The 26,769-nt window shown below is 35.0% G+C and overlaps 1 protein-coding gene across 1 annotated transcript in view; it reads right to left on the reverse strand.

Annotated features, from left to right (window-relative positions):
• Positions 1–26,769, reverse strand: part of FSTL5 (follistatin like 5) — a gene marked incomplete at its 5' end in the record, with an annotated part of 136,636 nt that overhangs the window by 86,942 nt on the left and 22,925 nt on the right. Inside the window, one exon of the mRNA XM_072406841.1 lies at positions 25,033–25,153. Coding sequence (XP_072262942.1) covers positions 25,033–25,153 — 121 coding nt within the window. The remainder of the gene's footprint in view (positions 1–25,032; positions 25,154–26,769) is intronic.

Here is a 26,769-nt window from a genome sequence, read left to right on the forward strand (position 1 = left end):
GTACAAAAAGGAAGCAAAAGTTTATCTAGACCAAAATGGTCGCCTCTGCACAAGAACGCAGTGCAGAAATCCATTGTAAATCTGTAATGAGGAAAGGAATAACTGTAGACTTAATAATAATTAATTCTGACTACATTTCCCTTCTTCTTGGCTTTAAAGACACAACTTTTACAGTTTTGGTTCTCTTTAAGATGTCAGACAACGTTGGCACGTTCCAGGACTGAATGGACAAAAATGCAAATCCCTTTGCAGATAAAACAGCTTTTATATACTGTACGCATTTCAATTGTTTAATAATCTTCTTAGCTTTGAAGTGAGATATTAATGGAGGCTCACCTTAAGATCTGTAGAAGAAAGTGTACCTAAACTCAGAATTTTTACCTTACATTATTTTTGTTTGTGTTTTTTTTTTTTAAATGCAAAATCCTTTTTTTAAAAAAAAAAAAAAAAAAGGGTTCAGCACTGCCCCCTTAATTCTTGATTGTCTAGACAGATACCGGGATGACGCAGACCCATGGAAGAAACCTCATGACGGATAGACTGATCTGGGGGATTAAAGGTAAGTGTGATGTTTTTGTTTTGGGTTTACTTCCGCTTTAAGAATACTAGTTCCCTGGCTGACAGTCTTATACTCTGACTTTATGCTGTCTGGGTTACTGATCTGGAATTACCAAAATTTCTCTGTTGAAGATAATTATGATATTGGTGCCACATCCAAATTAATTGCAACAAAACCTTTGTAAATCCACATTGACTTTTAATTTAATTCACATATATGTACACCTGTTCTTAAAAAAAAAAAATAATTCATGGGATATATTTTACTTCTTTCACAGATAAACATACAAATAATAGAAGTTTAGTCTCAATTTCGACTCTTCTTCAGGAAACATAAGACTGACATGAAATAGTGAAATATTAATCTCATCTGTTTGAAAGATCATTGGGAATGTTTGCTGTTAATATACTCTGAGGTAGAGAGGTCTTAAAACAAACCACATAAGGTAATAGTGGGAACCGCAGATGAACCTGGATCTTGTATCATTAATACAGTAGTGGGGGCAAATAAGGTGCATTCTTGCAACAGCTCCCCATTGTTTGAGATACATCTTGGTCAATCTATACCACAAAATACTGGAACCTAATCTTCCGTTCCCCACTTGTAATCCAGATAGCCTGTGGGGGTTTCTTGAAGAATCCAACGTGTTTACCTCCTACATTGTTTTAACATTTTTCTAATAGTCTTTTATATCATACGTGTTCCAGAAATGTGAGTAAGCATGCAAGCCACTTTAATCTGTAAACTGAAATCTGTAAACTGAAACTGAAATACTTTAAACTGAATCTGTCACTGAAGACAATATTTATATCAGAGGTAGCATCTATTCCAATTTTCATAGCATCAACATATTTCACAGATAATTGAACTGTCCACATTTCTTCTGTCCCTAAGAGGAGTTTCCACAAAAATGCAGAAAAGCACCAGTTTGTGTGGAAAAGTCAAAACCAGATACAGTATGTATTTTGGTTGTGTAAAAAAAACATAAACAGAGTACATGAAAATTATGCAAATATTAGCCTACAAACTACATACCTGGTATATACCTTACAACATACAACATATAACCACATAGCCATTAATGCCGAGATACACAATGGTCAACAAATATCCCTGGGTAACAGCAAGCTATTGATAGAAAGGATCACAATATTCCAATTCAAAATACCTTACTGACTGGCTGCAGCAATGTTCTATCATATAATATAAATACATATCTCAAATGTAAAGATATGGAATGTGGATTTGGACTTTCATTTTGACAAGAATCTGTGTAGAAACGACTGTTAGAAAATTTTAACTCCTGAAAAGATCATTTTAAAAACAGATAAAATAAAATCTGCAGGATTATGTCAAAAAGTGAGAGTGATTACTCTGACAGAATACTAATGCAATATGAAATTCTTGAATCATTCAGGCATTTTAGAGATAAAATATTTAAATGTCAGGCTTAAAGTACATCATCATTGTTTGAACTTAAAAAATCACAGTCAAATTTCATTGCTTGAATGTCTAAGTAATAAGCTGTTCCCAGGCAACTAACACTAATTCTAACATTTGAAACACTTTTTCAGGAAAAAAAATTTGAAGGGCTAGAATTAGGAGAACACTAACCTTTAAGATAATAACTTTCTGACTTTTTGATATGCTAGGTCTCTAAAGAACACACATGTCTTACTGTAAATAGTGATGTTAGTTGTATTATATAAGGTTGCATCTTCAAATATTTCTTGTTATCATTGCATACCTTATTTTTACCAGGCATGTCTTCACAATGTGTTTGTGCATCTCTATGCAATACAGGAAGATCATGGTTGATTGGAGGTGCTGGCAGGGTACTGTGCATGGCTTCTTTAAAACATCAGAGCCCCTCCCTCCAAAGCCCTCAGTGGTTTTCAGAAGACATTATGCAAATGAATGCCTTGATGGGCTGATGACAGTCTGTTCACACCAGCAGTAAGGTTACAATGTATTTACCATTTCCTCATGCCAGAGAACCGCTGTCTATGGGGAGGCGCTACTCTATCACATCACAGTTTGCCCTTTACATGAATTCCCCCTTCAAGACAGATCTCCCTTTCCGTTGTTATTTTTTCTTATGGCCGCTTAAAGCAATAGAGCTGCTTGTGACCCATAAAACTCCAGTTCAAATCCTCGTCATAGAAAGTTTAAATTATTTAAGTTTTAAGGTATTGCTTTTTTTATAATTTTTAATATTTTTGTTACACAAACATAATGTTACACATTGTTACATAATGTATATTGTATATAGTACAGTGCACCAGATATAATTTTGGGATAAGGTGCATGTATGATATTTCAAATATACTTTTCCTTTTTTAGTTAAGTGGTTACCATTTGGCAAAAGAGCATTCAGTCAGAGAATATTACAATATCAAAGATTGGGAAGAATCTGATGCCAGTTTCAACAAAATTATTGTTTGAATTAATTGTTTGATTAACTTTCATTACTTCTATTTAAATAAATACAAATTTTTCAATTAGGTAGATAATATATTGCATTTTTTTGTTTGTTTTATTTTTTCATTGTTTTTTATAGAACTGGCAATGATGAGGTTTAATTTTCAATTCTTGTTTTGTATAGTATGCACCTAACTACATGTATTGCATCTTTTATATAAAGATATTTACATATACATATTCTCTTCCATGACCTTAAAGAATGGCATCGAATACTCATGGACTAAACTAATAATGTACGTCACATGAAGTGAAAACAACCCTTTAATATTCCAATTAGAAATAAAATTGGAAAATGAAAATATATGTATACTGTCAAAAAAACATATAAATCACATATAAATCTGAAGAATCTGAATATGTTCATATTAAAATATTCGATCCTGTTTACTTATGAATAAGGGAACAGTTTGTAAATAATAGTTGAGGGAACCAATTTGCAGAGATGCAGCTTTGTAAAGATGGATCTTGCCCACACAAGATCAGTTTAATTTACCTTAACAACAGTGTACTGTACATGCTCTTTTTTTTAATTTTCACTAACAGTTAATTTTTCAGGACAAGTATTCAGAAGATCGACCCGCTTCTCCTGAAGTACTAATAGATTTAGGAAAATATCTGTCTGACAGTACTAAACTCTGTTACAAGTGCACTAATACACCTTACATTCAATTTAAGGATACTTTTAGACTTGATTTTATTAGACATAGAATATAAACTAAATATATTGTTCAGGGTTTACTTGAGAAATGTATATCTAAGTATTTAAAAAATGAAATATTCCATGCATAGGGGACATTTCTATTTTAGGGTACTTTTTGTGACAAATAATGTAGCTTGACATTTGTTCATTTTAGTGGAATGGCAGCAAAATTTGAGGGAGGATTTGTTTGGCACTGCTGTATATAGAACAATAATCTGTGAAGATAGGCAACTTGAGTGGTCTTACCAAATGGGATTAATTTCATTTCTAATAAACTTTCCAATAGACCTCTTCTGTGTCTCTCTTTTTAGTTGTTGTTTCGGAGAACTGATTACTGTAACTCAATCTTGTTTAGCATTAGATGTATTTGGTTCAATAAAAGAGATTTTGAAGGCTTTCTTTGTTACTTTATAATGGAAAAATGGCTGTAGGGAGAGGGTGGTGACTTTCTGGGTAAAATAGCTAGCAATTACAGATATGCCTGGTAGTTGCTTTGCTCTCTGGAGTAGAGCTGAGCTTGTACCTGCATGTGTTAAATGGCATCTGTTTTGCTCTTATTGGGTCTGATTTATTAAAGCTCTCCAAGACTGGGGAGGGTACACTTTCATTAGTGAGGCTGGGAAAGCTTCATTGATGAAAGTGTATCCTCTCCAGCCTTGGGGAGCTTTAATAAATCAGGCCCATTGACTGGTGTGTTAACATATGCTTGGTGCCAAAAGACCTTTCTAAGGCTGGGCTTGTTTGATGTTTTGCTGTCAACCCAAATTTGTTGGGACAAATTTTAGTGACCAGGATGTCAAAATATAAACATTATTCACTATTATTTTAGATTTATTGCACTTTTTTAAATTTAACAAATTGCAAAAAAACTGATGTAATTGTAAAATTGTCCATCTCCCGTCAGTAAGGAGAGACTTTGCATATGCATTATCATAAATTTTAGGATGTTTATAAATAACTTTGCAAGGTATTGGCAATTGAACTTGTTTAAAACTCTCCTAGCTACCATTTTATTAAACTTTCATAGTGAATTTTTGACTGACAGCTACTCCCTGGCAATCTACCTATGACTCACCTATTTTTTATCTTTGTTTCTGTATTGTCTACTCCCCGCATGCTTCTTGAAAACCTGTATACTTTTCTCTTGCTGAACCTTAAAAAAGTTGGGATGCATTACAAACAATGTTAATCCTGCTATGTAGTATAGCAAACAATTAGAAAAAAATGCACAGGCTGTAAAATACAGCATATATGTTGTTTCTAGCAATTTTTTTTTTCATGTAAGCAGTACCTTAAAAAATATTAGAGAACATTAATTATTTAATTTATTTTTTAAGCATAATACACGTTTTACCTAAGCATGCATATATATCTAACTAAATAGCATAGAAAGATATATTTACAAAATTTAATATAAAGCACTCAGCAGGGTCCAATAATCTGAAATTGAATTTCATGGCAGATTTGTTTTATGGTTCTTATGAAAGTGATGCTAAATATGTCTTAAACAACATCCATAGATCAGCTTTCTCCTTTTTCCAGATAAATTCACTGGTGCTTTGACCACAGAAATTACTTAGAATTTTAGATCTGTGTGTAATCTATACCAATCATTTTTACATAGTTTTGCGGCAACTTTTTTGAGACATATCATTTTGACTCATTTTCTCTAAAGCCAAATGTTTCAACTGTGTGATTTCCCGCTATTTAAAGAATACTGGTAGCTCTGTGATTTTTTTTTATATTTTTCTTTTTATTTTTACACATAAAGATACAACAAATGAAACGATCATTAAAATATATGTCATTTACAAATATGTTTTTCCAACATAGCTGGCACACAAGCCAATCTGCAATTTTATGCTAATAAAATATTATCCCTTTCAACCTGCAGATAGTAATATTTTCAATGCTCATAGCAGGAAAGGACATCTTTCATTATATAACCTAAAAATGGGGGGGTTATTCATCAAAGAATATTTGGTCTAGCATGTCAATCCTTTAAAAGCATGGCTACCTACAACTGCTGCTTTGTAGCTCAGCCTATATACAGTCAATTAATATAGAGTTGTTTATTCCAAATCCAAATCTCATACATCTACATTATTGGCCCTCACCTATAGTATGGTATGGAAACAATGGCCTTTGTATGCAGAGTTTCTTATTATTCTGTACATTACAAATTCGAAACTATATCATTTCATTCATTTAAATATATTTATAAATAAACTTTGAATCAACATACCACATACTGTATTGTCTGGTATATACTTTGGATCACATGTTGATATGCTATGCTGGACCTTAAATACTTTAGATTGCTACACACAATACACTCCTTATATAATGGGTCTAAAGCCTCCAACTTTTAGAGTTATTGCAAAACACCTGAACACGTGTGTCCTAACTAAATATGAACAGAATAAATATTACTTGGGTGTTGTTCTATGAACACATGTGATTTGTGTGTCACAATATATAGATACTGTATATATATATATAGTCTGGAGAGAGGTAACTGCGTAAAGAGCAAGCAAAGAAGAAAAATAATCTCTGCTGTGGCTAAAGGCCGCTGCCACAGTTGCTGCGTAGTGAAAGGCCAGTGGCCATCTTGGATGACTGAACCTAACACTGGGACTCCCAGAGTATGAGAACTGCTTATTTCCCTAGATTATTGAAATTACGAGTACTACCCTTTGGGAGTCTGAGTGTTTTATATTGCTTCTTCAGTAACTTTCCTGTTGGATCAAAGAGGTGAATGAGTGCTCCAAACAAACAATAAGGGCCCGCCAACAGAAGACTTATAAAACCACCAGTAAACTTAGTAAAACCACTAGTAAATTAGGTAATTGAGTAAATACCTAGCTATTTCATAGACTGTATTGGTCTGCTAGTGTGAGGTATTGTTTATCTGTCATATTCTATTGCTTAATACTAGAGTGCACCTCTGTTATTTACATATAGTTTTTTATCTGTGATTATTTTGTTATACATTGTTGATTTTCCATTTCAAATTACTTATTTATCTTTTCAGAGCCTGTTGCCCTTGTTTTGGGGGTTATTCTAATTGATTGATCTGTGTTAATGGGTTCGAATGATATTGATGGGTTATGTTTGGTATGGTAGTAAGGGATAGAATTTGGGTAAAATTCAGCTGCTCCTACGGGGGTGAATACTACTAAAGGAATCCATTTCAGTCACTCTGTAAATTCATGTTCCATTAGTGTTAAAAGCATTTTATCAATTCATTCAGGTGGCTGGGAGAAGCTGCTTGCTATAATTATGGCTGTGTTTTCCAATCCACGTAAGCTCAGTAAATGATTAGACCTTAGACCAAAAAGGTCTTAGGTCCAAACCAAGTGTCACACTTCTTCTTTCAAATGGCTCACCCGTCTTTCAAATGGCTCCCCAGACCCTTCTAGCTAGGTGCACCACCTGACATCTTTCAGTAATCACCAGACCTGCTTTTGGGTGGTTACTATAAAGTTGGGTTATAATACAGGGGCCACCACCCGCCTATAGCTAACTCCCACCCAGCTTCAAAACATTTTCTGGGTTGAACACTGTTGGATGTTTATTTCTGAAAAAGAGAGACAAAACTCATATAGCATAAAAGTTCTTTTTTTCGCCCATTTTTAGGTGCTCAGCCAGCACTGGCATACCAAGCATGGTTACTCTGACTTCCTTGTCACCATTCTAAAAAGTCAGATTTATGAAATTCAATAGACCAAGTTAGTGGCATAATTTAGCATGATGGCTCAGAGGTTAACACTCTGGCCTTTGCAGCGCTAGGTCCCCTGTTTGAATCTCAGCCAGGACACTATCTGCATGGAGTTTGCATGTTCTCCCTGTGTTTATGTAGATTTCCTCTGGGTACTCTGGTTTCTTCCCACATACCAAAACATGCAGTTTGGGTAATTGGTTTTCCCCCAAAATGCCTTGGACTGTATATATCACTATAGTAGGGACATTTATAGTAGGGCCCATTTGAAGGACAGTTAGTGACATGACTATGGACTGTTAATAGTTAATAATGTTAATAATCCTGCAACTCAAAAGTCAGTAGGAATGCTTGCCTTTGGATGAATAGTAAGGAGTTCTGTCTGTAGTATTTTGGTGCTCACAGAGCATCTAAATATATGTGTGTGTTTTTAATCATTATAAAAATTAAGTGATAGGTTTAATACTACATTAGATATGTCTCTTTCTTCCAGAAATATCCATACTATATTATTCTGAAAAAAAGGAGTGTGACACCTGGTTTGGACACAAGAGTAGAATTACACAAGCACTATGAGATATTTTATTTGAAAAGGTCTAACCATCTGATAATTGTGAGTGGATTTGGTAAACACAGTGGTGATTATAGCTAGGAGTTTCTTCTTAGTCACCAATAATGGGATATGTAACTGACTTAAATCCTAATTGTGGATATTCAAATATCGTTATACCCAGGACACACGTGCATTTATAACAATATTCAGCTAATCCTTAGAAGATTTATTTGGTTTATATGAGTTAAGACACATTGAGTACTAAAAACATGTTCTCGTATTTATATATATACTATTTTTTAGGATTTGTGATAATTTGGACAGCAGCTATTATTTAGTTGTATAAACAGAGGTGTATATGCAGGGAGAAATGTATGTAATTATACAATATCCTTCAAATACTAAGCTTCAGGGAAAGTTGTTAGGGCTACTTAAATCCCTACTTGTATTTACTTCTGCATAATCTACCATTAAACATGTCAATGACACATGATAGAATAAGGAATCCTGCCCTCCAACTATGAGTCCCCACACTAATGACAAACGGGATGGTGCCTGGTATGGAATGATAATGCCTTATACATATTCTGGTTACCTTAGTTCCTTGCCGGAGGTAGGACCTGTTTTGAATATTAGATTCATAATAAACACAGCTTTAAGGCACCCCAAACATGTTACTTTAAATGTTTGTGTATTTACATTCTTGCTTCCTAACTATTTTAGGTTATTTTATTTTTCAGCCTGTTGTCTTCTTTTTTTCTAGGGATTTTTACACTATAAATATGGCATAACATTTTAATATCAGTGTTCAAATCCCAGATGATATGGCTTTTGAGTTTTCATGAATCTAAACTACAAAAAGCTTAAAATGAAATTGAGTTACTCCAAACATAGGGCAAGTCGTTAGGTCAAAGATATGAGCACTTGTTATTGCTCACATAGACCATCACTCAGTTCATGTTATCAGCACTTTTCTTACACTATTTTACCAGCTGTGTACCATCTGCTAGTAAAACACAGCAACCATCAATAAATCAGTTCCCTGGAAAAAAATCCTAAAATAGAAACACTGAATCTGTTTTTAAACAAACATAACTAGCAGCATCTTGCATATGTTGCCCTTAATGCCTATTCAATCAGCATTGGTTATTTTTGGTGAAGGCGTGAGGCTTAAGGTGTTGGGGATCAACAAAAGAATATAATACCCAAATCTTAGAAGTTTCTAGGGAATTTTTCCTTTATGCTGTAGAATTGCTTTGATATGTGAAATAAAAACTATGGATTTTTGGTGACAGATTCCCTTTAAAAATAGTAATAACTCAAAGCACACCAATTCTTTACTTGCCAAACACTCATGAAAAACACGATGGACATCAATAGAAATAAATACAGCCTATCGCATCTGGCACTCTTCAATGTCCATCAAAGGCTGCACAAGGCATCTGTACTCTACAATTCTTTTAGATAAGCACTATCTCACTGCTACACTGAGCTTGCCTAGTCCAAAACAGCACATACTGTAATGCAGCACACACATGTAAAAGAACACTTGCCAATGAACTCTCAGTATATACCCACAATGATTTTTGAATGCAGCAAAACCATACAAAATATAATTGCATTCTAAGCTAATCCAAAATGACATTTTTTAATAAATACAGAATATTGCTATATTAGCAGTCTTATCATTTTACTTCATTCAAGTGCTTGACAAAGTACAAAACTTTTGCCTATCTACAGAAAGCTTTTTTTTAGTTTGATAATACAGGAGTATTTTTCATGTACGCCTCAAACATTAAACACAATCAATGAAAAATGCATATTTTAAAAGTGCATTGATAAATATTCACAATGAGTTTTGGCTTGCTTTAATACCCCCATATAATTTACTGGAAAGAAAAATAAATTAAAGGTCGCACTGCAGGGTAGCCTTAGGAATCATTACGCAGTTAATGGACCTCATTTGCAAAATATATGTAATTCAATATTGATGTTCTTCTGAAGAGAGTTTTCTACTTTTAAAGTGTCTCAAATAATTAATGTTACTATTCCAGAGTAGCATTTACAGTCAAACCAATATTTGCAATTTGCAGCCATTTCAATATACCAATAAACATGCTGTATGTTAATATGCACCAAGATGTCTAACGTTATTTAATAGGGAAAACAGCAATGTTGGTAGTACTGTAACCCAAAGCTACCAAGCAGAAATTAGGTTTTAGTATTTGTATTACTTTCTAGTCTACATGAGTAAATTCCTGACAGGTTCCAATTTTAAGCCGCAATATTTTTTTTTAATAAAAGCTGTATTTTTTATTATTTAAAAGCATTACTGCTGTTAAGTGACTTTGCCTCAACTAAAATGAACTCGTCAATCTGCTGCCAGTGTCAGAAAACTTTTTCTCTATCCTCTTGCCTCGAGGGATCACTTGGACCAATCAATAACTAGTAGTATATAATGACCCTTTAGTTGTGTGGGGAGAGTGGGGGTGTTGGATTAGAATCTTCTAGAATCATTCTATATTTTAGTTCTCCTCTGTGAGTTACTGGTTGGCATTCTTCTGTCGCCAGGTAGAGTTCATGGCTCTAGAAAGAGGTGCCAATGTGCGTGTGTGTGTACGATATGTAAAAAAACTGATACAGTAAATTAAGCCACAATCACAGCCACTTGATTTCAATATGTAACATTTAAATTGCCAAGACTTCACTTAAGGCTTAACATAGTGAATATAAAACATAAGGTTTAAATGAGTATAGCACACAATATTGCATGCTCCTGTGTGCATGTACTTGAATATTCACTGCTATGGACAATTACTTTGATCATTCATTCAAACTTTGTGAACATTTACAAAGTTTCTCTTACAACAGCTAATGTTTTTGTTTTCAACTATTTTTTTTAATTTTTACACATTTTGTTTATAACTGTTTTAATGTCTTAGAGCAAAAAAATACACAATGCCTTGTTGTTATTTGAAAATAGTTGTGCTGTGCTTCGAAATGAAAATATAAATTTCAGTACTATTTAAATGGGTTATTATAAAATAAAATGTATTGTATTTAATAGGATTTTTTTTTACCTTCAAAATGTCCTTTGAAAAAGAATCTCATTTTATACACACCAGTAGATGGCGGTGTGCCCTTATGTAACATGTGTAACAAACTCTTGACGTCTTTTTTTTTTTTTTTTTACACATATTACATACAACACACAACAGACCCCACTGTGTCATTATTTATTTAACAAAAAATAGTCTAAATGGAAAAGCCATATGTGAGAAACTAGGTACACACCATGATTTAATAGCTTGTAGAACCACATACACAGCACCATCTACTGGTGGCTTGCAATAATGCATGAAAGAGTATTTACGTGAAAGTGACCTATCGTAACCAACTCAAAAGTACAAAATACTTAAACCAGTGCAAAGGGTGTAAAAAGATATACGGAATATAATTTTATTGTTTACCCTTTTAACTACATGATTTAAAAATAACACAAAATGAATGTATTTATTTATGTTGAATATTATTATTATTCTTTATTGGGATTTCTGATAATAATTATTAGAATATTATCAGTGACTAATGCATTTTGTGACCTAGTTTATGCTAAAGTCAAAGCATTTTCCTTTTTTTCGGGTAAAAAAAAAAAAAAACCCTGTTCAGATTGGTTTATATTCGAGTATATATGTATATGTTTATTTATATTAAACCTAACACTGATCCAAATGGGAAAAAACATATATTTTTTACATATTTTGTCTAAAGTTTGCATGTAAAATGAAATGTTCCTCATTACAAAACAAATCATAGTAAACACCACTACCCTGCCCCCAAAAAAGTATATAATAATTTGTTATTTTAAATAAAAATTATCACTGAACAAAATGGTCTATAGTGTGTAAGGGGGTTAAGCTCTGGATCGCCTTTGCTGGGTTCAAAGGACACGTCTGATTCATCCAACTTATATCACAGAGAGGTATAAGTGTCCAATTGGCTTCCCGGCAGGTTTATTAAAGGTTGCACAAAAAAACAAAACAACAAAAAGAAAACCTTGCCTGTCCGGCACTCACTAAACATAAGACTTTCCTGTCTATCAGCTGGAGGGCTTCTCAGCTCCAAACACCCAATGCAGCAACCTTTTCCTCAGGTCTGAGTTCCTTCTCACAGTCCACCTTCCTGTGTCCCCAGGCAGACAGACTTCCTGAGCCTCCAAAACTGAGCTCTCTCGCTCACACACAGTCCGCCTAGCTGTGTCTCGCTAGGCCAGGCTGAGCCTCCACAGACCCTGTCTGTGTTTCTCCAAAATTAGGCTACTGACTGAGCTCCTGGCTCTGGTTTATATCCCACCCTCAGTGCTACTTCCCTAATTACCTCGCAGGTGAGTTTTCCACCTGCTACTTCACATAGGAGGGGAATCTTGGGCAACTATACCTCACATAAAGAGGCATCCCGGGCAAATATATCTCCCCTCCATTGGCATTTCAAAAAATATAAGACAGTGCCTTATAATCGGGGAAACAGGGTATCACAAGTGTAATGTAAAAACTGTTCTGGTCCTTAAGGGAAATATACTTACTAAAGCTGAATTGTTAGTTTGCAGTCAAATACAGATTTCTCGGTAAAAGAGAAGGACATTTTTACAGTTTTCTTGTTGTGTCAAGGTAATAGGCCAACTGGTTCCTTTTATCCAGAAGTTTTTAACAGAAAAGGTATTTTCTGATGATTTACAGTATACAGCACTGCAAAGTGGAAGTAAAAGATTAGTAACTGATTTCAAAAATGACAACTTAGGGGAGTCGCTCAGCACTTCAGCACTATGCCTTTTCTTGTGCTGTACAGTACCAAATCATTTAGCTTTCTGTGTTAGCAGTGGCACATTCTTCTAGCAGACCAAGAAGGCATATGTGGAGATAATGGGCACTTGCCATTGATTTCAAAGTGCTGAACTTTAAATACAAGCCCATGGCATATAGTAAAAATCAAATTTAGATACATTAAAAGAAAGATGACCTCTTTTGCACTATTTTATGATCTTATGAAATGCCACAAATGCAATATTAATTTTAATAAGTCCCTGCTTAATGATTATATTTGCCCTTGCTTTGCAGGAGGTTTTCTATACTTGTCAACCATTTTTTAAAATATGTTCTGTACTAAATCAGCATGTTGAAATGAATGTGTCCTCACATGCCAGAGTTTTCCTATTTCCTGCATCTCAAGGCCAATAACTTTATTTTTCATTAATGCTATACCATACAGAACGTATTGCAATGTTTTTGTGAGCAGTTGTCTGCTGTCTATCATATCTTATAAACTCTGCAGTTATTGATAAAAAAAGAGAAGGTTATTTGATTGTCTGTCACTACAAATCATTTCTCGCATGTTTTTCAGTAGGTTTGAGAGCATGCATTATGACCTGACCTTAGTGGAACAACATAAACAAAATCCTCACAAAGGCTCAGAATTTCTGAGAAATACTGCTGGATATTATTAAGGAAGGATTAAACTTACTGGCAAACTGCATATATTGATTTGGAATGCTTGGGCACAACCTTCAAGCCAATTATACAATAGTAAATCCTTCTCAGAAAAGCATGGCTCACGAAATACTGAATAACATGTTTACTTTGTAGCACCATGGAGTTTTTAAAGGTGTACAACAGTCAAAGATTGTTATGTAAACTGAGAACTTTCATGCTGTGTGACTCTACAATAACAGTCTATGCACACAGTCTACAATAAAAACTAGGTTACACAATTCTTGCAAAATTGAATGTTGTGAATTTGAACTACTGCTATAATTTACATTGATGACTTTTACATTTTTGTAGGGCCCCTGGATATGGCATTATCACCAAAATTTCCAGGATGGGGACAGAGTCAGGGGGATATTTTGAGTTAATTGCAAAGCTTCAGACATATAGGAACTGATTTAAGCTCTCCAGGACTAGAGGAAATAGACTATCAAGGACAAACCTGGGTGATGCCGCAAACCTGAAATGGATTTCCATTTTCTTTATTGTTTTGCAAATGTTTTCAATCAGGGACCAAATCCATTCCAGGTTTTCTGGATCGCGGTTTACCAATATTAGTATTATAATATATAAATCAGGCCCATACTACTACCCTGTTTCCCCGATTATAAGGCACTCTCTTATATTTTTTGAAATGCCAAAATATGCCCTGGGTCTTATTTTCAGGGGATGTCTTATTTTTCCATGAAGAAGACTACAGTACACATTTATTGTTGAAAGTCACTCATGATATTATTTTTTTAAAAATCGGGGGTGGCTTACTTAATGGGGATGTCCTAAAATCGGGGAAACACGGTATCATAGAAATTGGTGCAGAAGAATTAGGGGGACATAGGAACATTAAACAGTAAAATTAAAGTAAACAGTATAGTAAGTAAAGAATAGTAAGAAATGTGTTAAAGCCAGTGAAGGTTACATTTTTAACATTTTTTTTCTATTTGTTGTTTATTATGTTCAATATTATTTTTAGTTTACAGAAAAAAATTGTTTTTGTTTTTTTAATTAGGTGCATAGTATGACTTTTGTACGGTTGACTCATTTTAGAGAAGTATTTCTGCATTTTTCAATAGTACTATACGGTATGAAAACACTGAAAACTAGATCACCTTCAAACTCTGCTTGATAGATTGCAAAAATTTAAAACAACCACTACTGATCTTGGCTTATAAAGCAGACAAAATATGGCCCAGCACATTACTATTTAAAAAGTGCACTGTAAAGTTTTTTTGCAAAATACTAGTTTATTTGCCTAAAATAATTTACAGTTCATAAATGTTAAAAAATATATATTTTATCCTTCAATGATGTCTATTTTTCAGGTTTGTCATTTGCATTCCCTATTTAATATACAGAGCTGCATATTATGTCCTTTATAAATAAATTTTATTAATATTATTATTAAAAGCTCATCAGAGGGGGGGGGGGGGGTTCCAACTATTTAATCTATGATGTTATCTTACAAGTTTAATTCCATTATTTACAGTAAACACTGCCCTGCCTTAGCTGTCCTGTTTTGTAGCAGTGAAAACGGAAACCACTAGTAGTAGTGTAGTCAGTGGTGTTGTAGGGCTGAGTATTGCTAAATTGCTCAGTAAAAGGGGCCTTGAGGTATATTATTTAGTAAAGCCTGACACTACTCTGTTTGGGTCAAGAGTGCATAATGCAGAGTGCAGGTGTCAGAAGTACACTGGGTTACAGATGAGTGCCACACGGAGTGGAGGAGTCAGGAGAACGTAACAATCCAGTCAATGGTGATGAGTACAAAGATGATGTACAGAGTCAAAAGGTGACATCTAAGTAAATGTTGGAGGTCATGAGTAAGTACAATACAAAGTAGTGCAGAGGAGATAATGTACAGTGTGCAGAGGTCATGAGTAAATATCAAACAGAGTGCAGTGGTTAAAAGTAAGTAAAGCAAGCAAAAATTCCATCTATCTCCCATTATTATCCCCCAACCCCCCATTACAAAACCCACTCAAGCAAAATCCATAACCCCTTCCCCTGAATCGTAATTACCTTTAGCTGCTACTGCTAACTTGGCTTTTCAAGAGTTGTTTTGCCAGCTATATGACTATTTTGGTCCATCTAGTTCTTGCCACACAGTCCTGTATAACGACTTTCCTTTTTTTTACTTTTGGTAAAGTGAACCTTTTATGGAAAAACAAGTTTAACAAAACTCTTTATGCTTTAATAAAACTTTGTTGGAATGTTTCCCATTAAATAGAAGCATTTTAAAATTTGCACACTGTTTTCCACTATATACAGTCCTTAGGCCCAGGAGTAGACCTACCAATTTCTAAAGGCAGACCTTATTCACATAGTTGTAAAACCAAGTAACATAGTACACTCGACATTGCTGGATCTTGCAAAAGTTTTAGGAAAATAGAGAACAATGAATGGTATGTTTTTCTAATGTGTGGTGTTGTTACTTCTAAGGTTGCTTTAACCTTTTCTAGGAATAGGCACGGTGCACTATATACCCCTGTACTCATTCCCCAGCAAGGGGGATGTATATCTGAGGAACCCATTTTTAAAGGGACTTCCAGATTCCAAAAAAAAGCTTGCCATTGTTGAGGACAGCAAGGATCTGATTCTTGCAATCAGAATCCAGAAAACATTTTTTTGAACTGGAGAGGGGGCACACACACTCTTGCTGCCCCATTTCTAAGTCTATTGAGGCATCTAGTTTGAATATTAGAGTAGACCCCAACACTTTTTTTTTACTATTTTATATTTTTACCTGCAGCCAGTCCAGCAAGAGGACAGTTTTTACAAGGGGAACTTCTGCTGCTTTACAATGTACAAAAAAGAACTAGGGGGAACGCAGAATTCAGTCATTACCAAGTTCCAAGTTTTCTAGGATGCAATGCAAAACTCATAATTCTGCAAATTCTTAGTGATCATGCCTAAAAAAACACAATATCACTAAGTTCATGCCAGCATTTTAGAACCACATAGGGTTCCTTTATCAAGGCTAGATAGTAACAGATATTGTGTTTTTGTTGCTTTGAATTCACAAGGCCCCAAAATTTTATTTAAAATTTATTTAAAATGGTCTTACTTTTTGAACTTTCTAGAAGAATCTTCTGAATATATGTATGTATATATGAACTCTCTGCTTTTCAATTAGATTTAAAAAAGTGGTGGCTGCTAGTGGTTGCAATACTTTCTTCACTTGCTGCCTTGACAGTTCTGGGTTTAATCAAATATAGGCCACAGACTTGGAGCAAGTATGCAGGCAGACAAATCAGGACACCTCATAAGAAATCCATGCTCCAAGCATATTTTATTAACCACAATAGGAGCTTACCCAGAAGAAATAGGGATGGATGGGTGAGAAAATTCTAGATTCTGGACATTTAGGATTGGAACTTGAGCAACCATAAAAGTGAGGCAGATTTACATCTAAACTTCCTTTTACTTTTCCTGCCCACAGTGTTTGGTTGGTGTTATAAATTTCCTCCTACTGATTAATGTTAAAGCACATAAAACAATTTTCATTTTATTGAAACCTCAACCACTGCTTAACCATTATAACAATTTCTAACTATTAAGTTGCTTCTGTTTGGGCAAAGTTTAATTAATTTTGTACAAACTTTAAAATTACTTGTGTGTGTGCAAAGCTGGCTAAAAGTCACACAATTGTCTCTTGTTCAAACAAGTCTAACAGTGCTGCTGTAAGCCAAAATTCACAGGTATTACAAACAGTAATAAGCCTTACTCATCCCTTTTACTCCATACGGTTTAGCCTATAACTTTTGACATCTACTCTATTTGGCATATCAGATAAGCCCTTTAATTTGGTTGATGGTTTCATCAGCAGCTATGAATCTTTGTTGGGTCTCTGACCTTGTCTAAATTAATTGAAGAACACAAGAATTCTTTTTACCCTTTATTTTTTTTTTTATTGTGTCCCTCCCCACAATACTCCTGAGCAGGTGAATTCAGGCCAGCCTTGAACACCTCACATTTTATAAACACAATTGTCATAACTATGTTTTAATGTACTGTATGTATAAGGCTTTTAATGTTTTTAGAAACTAAACAATGCTTTTAACTGTTTTGGGCTTATAATTGAATATTCATGACTCAATGCCCCTGATTCATCAAGCAGAATCGGATTATCGGTCGCGCATTCGTATTCGCGATCCGAAATCGTACGCGATCGCGCTATTCAGCAACTGAAAAAGATCGCGGCCATCGATGGCCGCGCGTACTTTCGCGCTTCCAGCGAGCGCGGATTTTATTGATGAATCAATATGGCTTCAAAGTCCAATGTAATATTTGAATGGCTTCAAAGTCCAATGTAATATTTACATTGGGGAAGTGGCATCTCACTAATTTTGCCCAGCGATGACTGTTTTTGCATTTATTATACTACATTCATAGGTGTTATTTATTTTTACCAGTCTAACCAGTTTATATCAACTATCTACCGTACCCATGCATTAGGGCAATTTAAATAAAGGTAAGTGTATTGAGTTTAATCTTTTTTCTATATTTTATACTTTATATTTCATAGAATACTAAAATATACCTCTAAAAATAAATTTTCAATTAAAATGTGAATATAAAACTATAGCTCACAATAAATTGTATTACAGAACAGCTTATCATCCACTAGAATAACATATCTAATTGAATTAGAGTTGCACAATATTCTTGCTGAATGAAACAACTGTTACACATATGTTACAAATATCACTGGCAATAAATGTGGTTGAGCATCTGCATACTAATATTTGTAAACTTAACGTCAATTTGTAAAAGGGTTTATATGTATGATATTATGATCTCTTTGGCTTTGGTTCTTAATATTCTAATGAATATTAAATAAGGATGCTAAAAAATAAAATATGTGGGTATTATTAACTTTAGTCTACTATATTTTATGATTTAATATATACTTCAAACACTGTCAGCAATAATTTTACTATCATGTCTTTAATTTTTTTTCAAATGCTGCAAAATTTTGTAAATATAACAGTGATATCCCCAAGCCGAATCCTAATAAATATTTGAAAAGTAGTGTTGGTGTTCGAATTCGGGTTGTCCTTATATTCTACCTGAATATAGCTGTTCGAATTGGGATAGACCCGACCCAAAAAACACGGGATTCAACGGCACAAATTTGTTTGTAAAATAACTGTGTTTAAAAAAAAAAAATTAATGTTAAAGTAATTTATTAAATGTGTATGATTTGTGTAACTAACTTTTATTTTTTTACAGGTTATCCCACAATCCCCTGCACAGCCGTAGGAATCCTCCTGTCAGACTGGGATCTCTGGGCACTAAAGGTTAAATGGGGACAACTTTTCCCATTCCTCACCTCTAGTGCTCTGTGATTAGCTGAGGAAAGGTAAACCCTGATGACACTCAAGCTTCATCAGGATTTTCCTTTCCCCAGCGAATCACAGAGCAATAGAGGTGAATGAATGGGGAAACTTGTCTCCATTAGCCTCTAGTGCCCCGGGGATGTTCTCAATGAATGTAGCCACGGTCACATTCATTGAGAACAGTGTGCGATCTGCGGCACTAGAGGTTAATTAACCATGCATGCATTGAGAACAGCGTGTGATCAGCGTGCCTTCGGGATCTTCTCAATGAATGCGGCCGCATTCGACTGAGCTGATCAGAGAAATGGCTTGTATGACATCATGTCATTTAAGCCAGGGGGTGTTAAGGCATTTAGGGTATGAATCCATTTTGATTCCGCTTTTGATTCCGCTTTTTATAAAGGTTTGTCATATCGGTCTGACCATCTTGCCGGTATTGATGGAATATAGATGTTCGTAAATGCGTTTTCGAAAAGCCCTTTGAGTTTTTTTGGCATGAAACTTGCCGCACACATATGAAATCAAATAGATTATACCTGTAGTGGTACAGTCAATATAGTGTCTAATACGATGCCATTGTTGGTTTGGTAGAATAAACCCCTTTTGCTCATTCAACCAGGGGCACTGGGAGCAATCTCCTAGTGACTGGATCGGCAGTTTCGGTTGTAAGGGTAGGTGAGACAGAGTAGTGACTATGTACCAAGGTGTGTTTTAAAGAAGCAGCTTTTCTATATGTAATGTTTCGTTGGTGATTAAGGAAATTCTAAGTCTTCAGATCACGGAGAAATAGATGCCAATTTTTTAAAAAAATGTTATGGATTTCCTGATGTAGATTATGAAAAGTAGTTATTACCTTCATTTTTGTATCAGTTGTTTGGGATTTCGTGTTGGTGAATAATACATTGCAATCATGCAGGAGGGCTTGTTGGTAGGCTTGCTTAAGAATTTTTTGGCTGTACCCCCTATTAGGAGCCTCTCCTAGGGCCTTTGCTTCCATTTTAAAGTCCTCTAAGTTTGAACAATTTTGTCTTAATCTTAGGTACTGACTTAGAGGAATACTCTTTTTGAGGGGGTGATCATGGGCACTCCGCATAGCCAGTCCAAGTTATGAGAATGTCATCTAAATATCTCTTCCAAGAGAGTATACATGACTGATATGTGTGAAAAGAGGGGTCTGAGAGGAGCTTTTCACATCACCACCCCCTGTACCTGGAGATAACGTTGGTCATTGAAAACAAAGATGTTTCTAGTTAGAATATACTCCAAGATCGATGTCATGAACTCATTAACCGATGAGTTATTTGGGTAGAACTTGTCTAATTTGTCTAAAGTAGGACTGTATCACTTCCAGCCCTTTCTGATGGGGTATGCTACAGTGTGAAGATTCCATTTCTATCGTGATCAGGATAGAGACTGGGGGTATAAGTAATTCGGAAGTTACTTTCAGCAGCTCTATGGTGTCCCTAAGGTAGGAGGGTGAAGTGGTAACATTAGGTCTTAGGTATACATCAACTAAGTCGCTACCATTCGATGTAACTGAACCGACACCAGATATTATCGGTCTTCCAGATGGATTGTCCAAGTCTTTGTGTACCTTGGGAAGCAAAAAAAATGTTGTTTTTGGAACGGTTGGCTATTTGTTGGTAAGGTAATCCCTTATCTTAGAATCAATAACTCCTGTTTGAAAAGCTGAATCAATCATATCATATTACTCATCATAAAATTTCTTACATGCATAACCCGAAATAGGTTTGTACTACCTCACTTTATACCCCTAACGCTATCTACCGTCTTTTGTGTCTGAAAAAAACCCACATCTTTTAAAGCTGAGTTCAGATTAATTTTTCAGCATCAATTTAAGGTAAACTGACATGGAAGAGATCTCTATGAGCCATGCTGCATAGCTGAAATCCCTTAAAAACATGCTAAACAACCTGCCCGTGGGCTGCGGTTAAAGGTAAGATCATGTCCTAAAGCACAACTTGTTCCTGTACAGTTGTGCTTGAGGAAAAATACACTTGTCTTCATGCTTCTTGAAAAATGTCATGCAGATTCAGAAAAAGACAATGGGCACCCGAATTTATTACATGTTTGAGGACACACCTAAGGCATTTAACAAAACAAGCCATAGGCTGGTAAAACCGTTGTATGGGCCACAAATATTTTAATAAACTTAGTTGTGCTGGTTGTTCAGCATATTGTGTATTGCTGCCCATTTTTCTTCTTACTACATTGGTTTGTTTTAGTGCGAGGTGCTTGGTTTAATGCTATGATGGGGTAAGGGGCAAACACTTTGAACTAGGTTCAGATTTAAGCTAAGTTTTATAGAATACCTTTTTTTCCAATCAAAAGAAAAATGAAACACTACATTATTGCCGTTTTTAGTTCAATGTTTGCTAGAAAGGTAATATAGTATATAGGAAAGTGTAGCGAATGAGAATTGTATTTCATGTGACAGTTCTGAGTCAATTATTTTCAGTAAAAACAAAATACATGAAATACAATTCTCATTCGCTACACTTTCCTATATACTATATTACCTTTCTAGCAAACATTGAACTAAAAATGGCAATAGTGTGGTGTTCCATTTTTTTTTTATTGGAAAAATAGGTGTTCCATAAAACTTAGCTTAAATCTGAACCTAGTTTAAAGTCTTACACTAACCCATCCCCTAACCTGTTTGCCCCCTATGCCCCCTATGTATTATGTTACCTCTCTAGCAACCATTGCACTATAAATGGCATCTTTTGTCTTTTGCACTAAATGTTAAAGCTTATCAACAGCTATAACTCGTTTCCTCTCTGGACAGCCCCCACCAAGCAAAATGGCAAATGTTACATTTCAATATTGTACTTACATGGACATATGGGTCTAAATGACACTGATGGAGAAGAGAAATGTATCACTGACCTGTATAATACAGTACACAACGGTTGTATAGAAGTATTTTCAGCTCAGCTGCATGGTGCATAGTCATTAGCTAGATCTCCTCCATTTATTTCAGTTCACATCAATTTAAATTTGAACTCTGGTCAGGCTATACAATAATTTTTATTTTCAACTTGGAGTTTTTCTGTGTGCCCCTTTATTTTAGGTAAGCTAATAAATCCTAAACAGATTTATACTTACAGGGATCTAGGAGATGTGGTTTGTCTGTTTACATTCAGCTTGGTTTTGGCCACATCTGTGCATTACAACCCCAACAGACTTCTGTGTGGCTGGAAGACAATTTATTACACCAGACCCATACCAGACTATGGGGCTATAATGACACAGACAGAGCAAGGACAGCACTGAATGTAAACAAACAGAAGATCCACTGGCTTTTAACTCTGTGGAGGAGGAATGTGGATAAGTTTAGCTAAGGGTAAGAGGGCACATAAGGGCATACAGGATAACAGTACTATGTATGAAAGTATAAAAATATGTATTTTTTTCAGTTATTATATTTCTCTCCCTAAAGAATGATAGTAAAGAAATATAAAAGTTGATCAATTTTTTTTATTTCTTTTTCCAGCACAGAAACACTTCAGATTTTTCAAAATGCCTAAAATCTTCACATACATAACAATTCTTGCTTGACAACTCAGCACTGGGTTTTAGTTTGTGCATTTTTTATGGCATTTACAAAGGCACAGTAACAAAGAAGCTATTGTTTTCAATATCTACCCACATATGAATTTCATTTGCTATGTCTTGTTCCTAGACACCTAAGATACTCCCGGCAGCAGATAAACATAGACTGGCTCTGCATTGCCAGGCTCCTAAAGAATGTTGGATGCTGGCTAAGTATTTTCTTCTTAAGCTATTGCATTCTCATATTGTATAGCTTGATAAAAGTGATAAAAATGGGCAGCTGGTGAATATATAAACATATACCAAAGTAGCTACAATTTAGAATAATAACTTGAAAGTAGAGAAATTTTATTTTTCCTCAATACTTATCAACTTTATAACAGTGCTGTTCTTGACGGCAAGGATCAACACACATTTTTAAAATTTCTCTGAAAGCACTACTTTTAGAAGGTGTGGTTTATAGTGAGAAAAATACCTGCTTATATAAAAAATCCTGGCTTATATGTGACCCTTGAGGACTACAATTGAACACCTCTGAGCTAAACAACTTGGCCCTCTTGGGCAGTATTAGTATACAGTTTTTGCATTTAACTAAAGGTAACATTTTTAACAAATTGTGAGCATATTATAACCCCAAAGAGAAAGGTCTGAGGATGCGTGAGGTGAGTATAGATAAAAAAAAAATGAGATTAGGCAAGTAAATTTTTTTACAAGCATTTCCTGCATTTTTGCCAATAAAAAACTAACTGGTTGCAATTTTTAGTTTCAGTTTCAGGTCAATCAATAAAAGTTTTCCATGTCTGCATGAATTAATGCATTGAAAATACCAATATGGATACTAACAGTTCATTTATCATTGAACAAAGGTCTTAAGACATGTTTAGACTGGGGTATACCAATACCCATATATCTCCTGGTAACAATCACAGAGTGAGAAGCTCTAAAGCTACGTACACACGTCCAATGGTTCTCGCCCGACAATCGGCTCAGGGCCGATATCGGACAAGAATCTGGCATGTGTACAGCGCCCATCATCCATCGTCCGAACAACTGTCCTGGCGGATCCACGGATGAAGGACGACGAACGATCCCAATGCAATTAAAGGAGGAGAGCACGCAGCAGGTGCCGCTCCTTCATTCTCCCCCACCCCTCTGTATAGAGCAGAACGGTGCTGTATGTACAGAACTCGTTCATGCATCGTGCAGTCCTTAGTCGTTGGAAAGGATCGTGAAAGTTCCTTTCCAACGACAATATTTGCATGTGTGTACCCAGCCTAACAGAGGGCTAATCTAACATTTCTCTACACACCCAAGAACAGCACAGGCACCAAGTTTACAACAGGAAAGTCCTTGCTGCCAGCAGGCAGCTGGCAATACATGGGAAGATGATTTCTGGGTGTACAGATCAGTTTACACAGACGATGCACATAAAACAGTGTACTTAGATCTGAAATTTAAACAACTAAAGAATATTTTTGGTAGTAGATGTAAACAGGACCACTAAAATCTTACAAAACATTCAACAAATGAATATCATTTACAAAGTCTATTGATATAAAGGCCCCAGTTTGGGCACTTAGTGTTATGGGCTTCCAGCTTTGCCTTCTCAGTCTCCTGCCTGTAGATCATCTTTTCAATCCCTTATTAAACAAATTCTGCAGATACAAATTCTCAAACATTCTACAGATACAAAAACATTTGTTGTATATAATCATACATTCTTAATTTTTCTTCTGTGGTTGTATGTCCTTATTTCATCATATTTCTACTTTAAAAATTAAGAAACAAATTTGAGGCATCTAATTTATATTGCTCTTGAAGCCACATGAAATGCCCTGCCTGTGAGTGTAAAAATGATCCCCTCTTTTTTATTACACAGTGTTCTACGTAGGTGTGAGGGTCTTCCTATGCCTTCTTTGTTGCATTTGGCTTCTCTATAAGCATTCCAAAGACCAGAATTTACACCCCCCAATTGACTTCATTCGGATTCAAATTCAGTGCCAATTCAACCCAAACACCAAGGTAAATTTGGGCAAACTGTCAGCAAACCAGAGGCAAATTTAACCAATGCTATTAAAAACTATACAAGGGAAGAAAAATAAAATATTAAAGTGCATCCTAACCAAAGAACACATCAGTCCTGGTGTCTGCAAGTTTATATTACAATATATTATATTTTTTCCCTGGTGATTCTGCCAGGGACACACTCTATGCCCTAGGATGCCAAAGCTTACTGAAGCAGTGTTGTCAGCTAAGACAAGATGTGTGTTAGGAGTACAGATCCCCTTTTTCTAATCTCGATAACCTATGGGGTTTTCTGTAATTCACAAGGGGGGACCAGACAGGACCAAATTTCAGTAAAGCACAGAGGCAAATAGAAGCCAATTCAATTTCTTTAAAACCAACTGATATTTTTATATACTGGGAGCACTTTCAAGGTGGCAAAACATGGGAAATGTGCATAATATTACGATGTACTGAATATGTATTTTCCCTAGACACATTAACATTTATATAGTCATATTTTGGGAGTAAATGCAGAATAGTTTTCCTGAGTACTCACTAAATGCTCTGTAGAATTCATCCAGAGACAAATGCTTGTCACCATTTGAATCCTCATACTTCATTAGGTCATACAGGGAACATTCCCGCAGAGTCTTTCCAAAACCTTCCTGTTTAATTACCTGTAAATAGAAGTAGTTATCGTCATCATATTTAAACAACTCAACTAAGGTTAGAAAACAGAATATGCTTTTTGATAAATATTGTATTATAAATACCAAGCTAATATTTCAGAGGATGTTGCTGAGAAAGTAGTTTTTAATATTAAACCATTGTACAAAAATCCATGGAGAATATATAGTAAATCATGACTGCAGTATTCATTCATTCCTTTACTCTAGAAAGTCTGACCTGATAAATGTGCCGTTTGATTTCTTACCATAAAAAAAAGTTTCCAGGTGGCATTCCAAGAAAATTTACAATGGATCTCATACTTGAAGAAAAGAGGCCTGTGTCTGTGAGACGTCTACTTACTTTCTTCTTGGGAAAAATATAACTGGGTTTTTGTGACTTGAGATAATTTAAAGCCCAATTGAACTTTTAGTTTAAATTAGCTAAAACTATTTCAGGGCATCACAGAATAGAAGGTTCTGTGTGTTAATACCTCTCCCCTGCTAGCATATTGCAGACAAGGACCCTGGGCTAAGGGTCAATTCAAAGAACTGTTAGCAAACCGAAGATAGGCTAATTCAACCGACACTAGTATATGCCAATATCACTGTGATTGTGATAGACACATAAAGGTAAATGAAAATGAATTCCTTGAAAGGTGCGACTATGCAGGATGAAGCCATGACAACAATACACATGTGATTTTAAACACTTTTTGTCTTTTAGTAAGCAAAAATGTTTTTATTCAGGCAGGACACTTAACACCCCATTCCTAAATCAAAATATCTGCACACCAGCCAGTATAAACAGCCCTATTTGGATGTATTTAAAGTGGACCTGAGTGATGATTTGCTATCATACAGGGAATATTTATAAATGTTATTTGTGCACAAAAAATCTACCATTGGCTTTTGTTTTATGAACTGCTTTACAAGTATAGCACTGCATGTTCTGTGCCTTAAGATTCAGCTGTAACTTTGCAAAAACACCACTCACTGCTTCCTCTGATTGTCATTCGCACAAGATTTGTAGTGAGATTTCATGATGTCACTACTGTGCTGTTTGATAGATAGCAAGGTGCAACTGAGGACTTTAATGTCTTTCCCTAGCATTTCTCAAAAAAGAAAAAAATCATGCTTTTCCTGAAGTGTTTAAACTCTACATAATACAAAAATATATTAGGTTTGGATATTTTCTAATTGGGTATTAGATACTAAAATTCTCATTACTAGAATTACCTGTCCCTAGTAAAGCAATGAGAAAGAATGCTGACAGTTCATGTATCTTACCAAGCACACCGTATTTATTTAATCCCGAAGAATTGCTTGTCACATTTATCCTTACTTTCCAATTAAAAACAATACTGTTCTTGTTTACTTTGGTTATAAAACTTGGGAGTTTAATTAAGGGGTGAGGACATTTATTTATAGCAAGTTTTTATGTATTGCAAAAAGTTTTCAAACAAGTTTTCATAATTTGTGCACCTGTATAACTGTATATATATAAACCCAACTAATCCTGTAAAAGGAACAAGTCAACTTTCTTAAAGTAATAATGTTTATTTGTATAAACTATAAGTACTATCTTTGGAACTGAACATTACAAATTAATAGCACCCAATGTAGAG

Source organism: Pyxicephalus adspersus, chromosome 3 (genome assembly GCF_032062135.1).
Source record: "Pyxicephalus adspersus chromosome 3, UCB_Pads_2.0, whole genome shotgun sequence".
In the NCBI taxonomy this organism is placed as follows: Eukaryota; Metazoa; Chordata; class Amphibia; order Anura; family Pyxicephalidae; genus Pyxicephalus; species Pyxicephalus adspersus.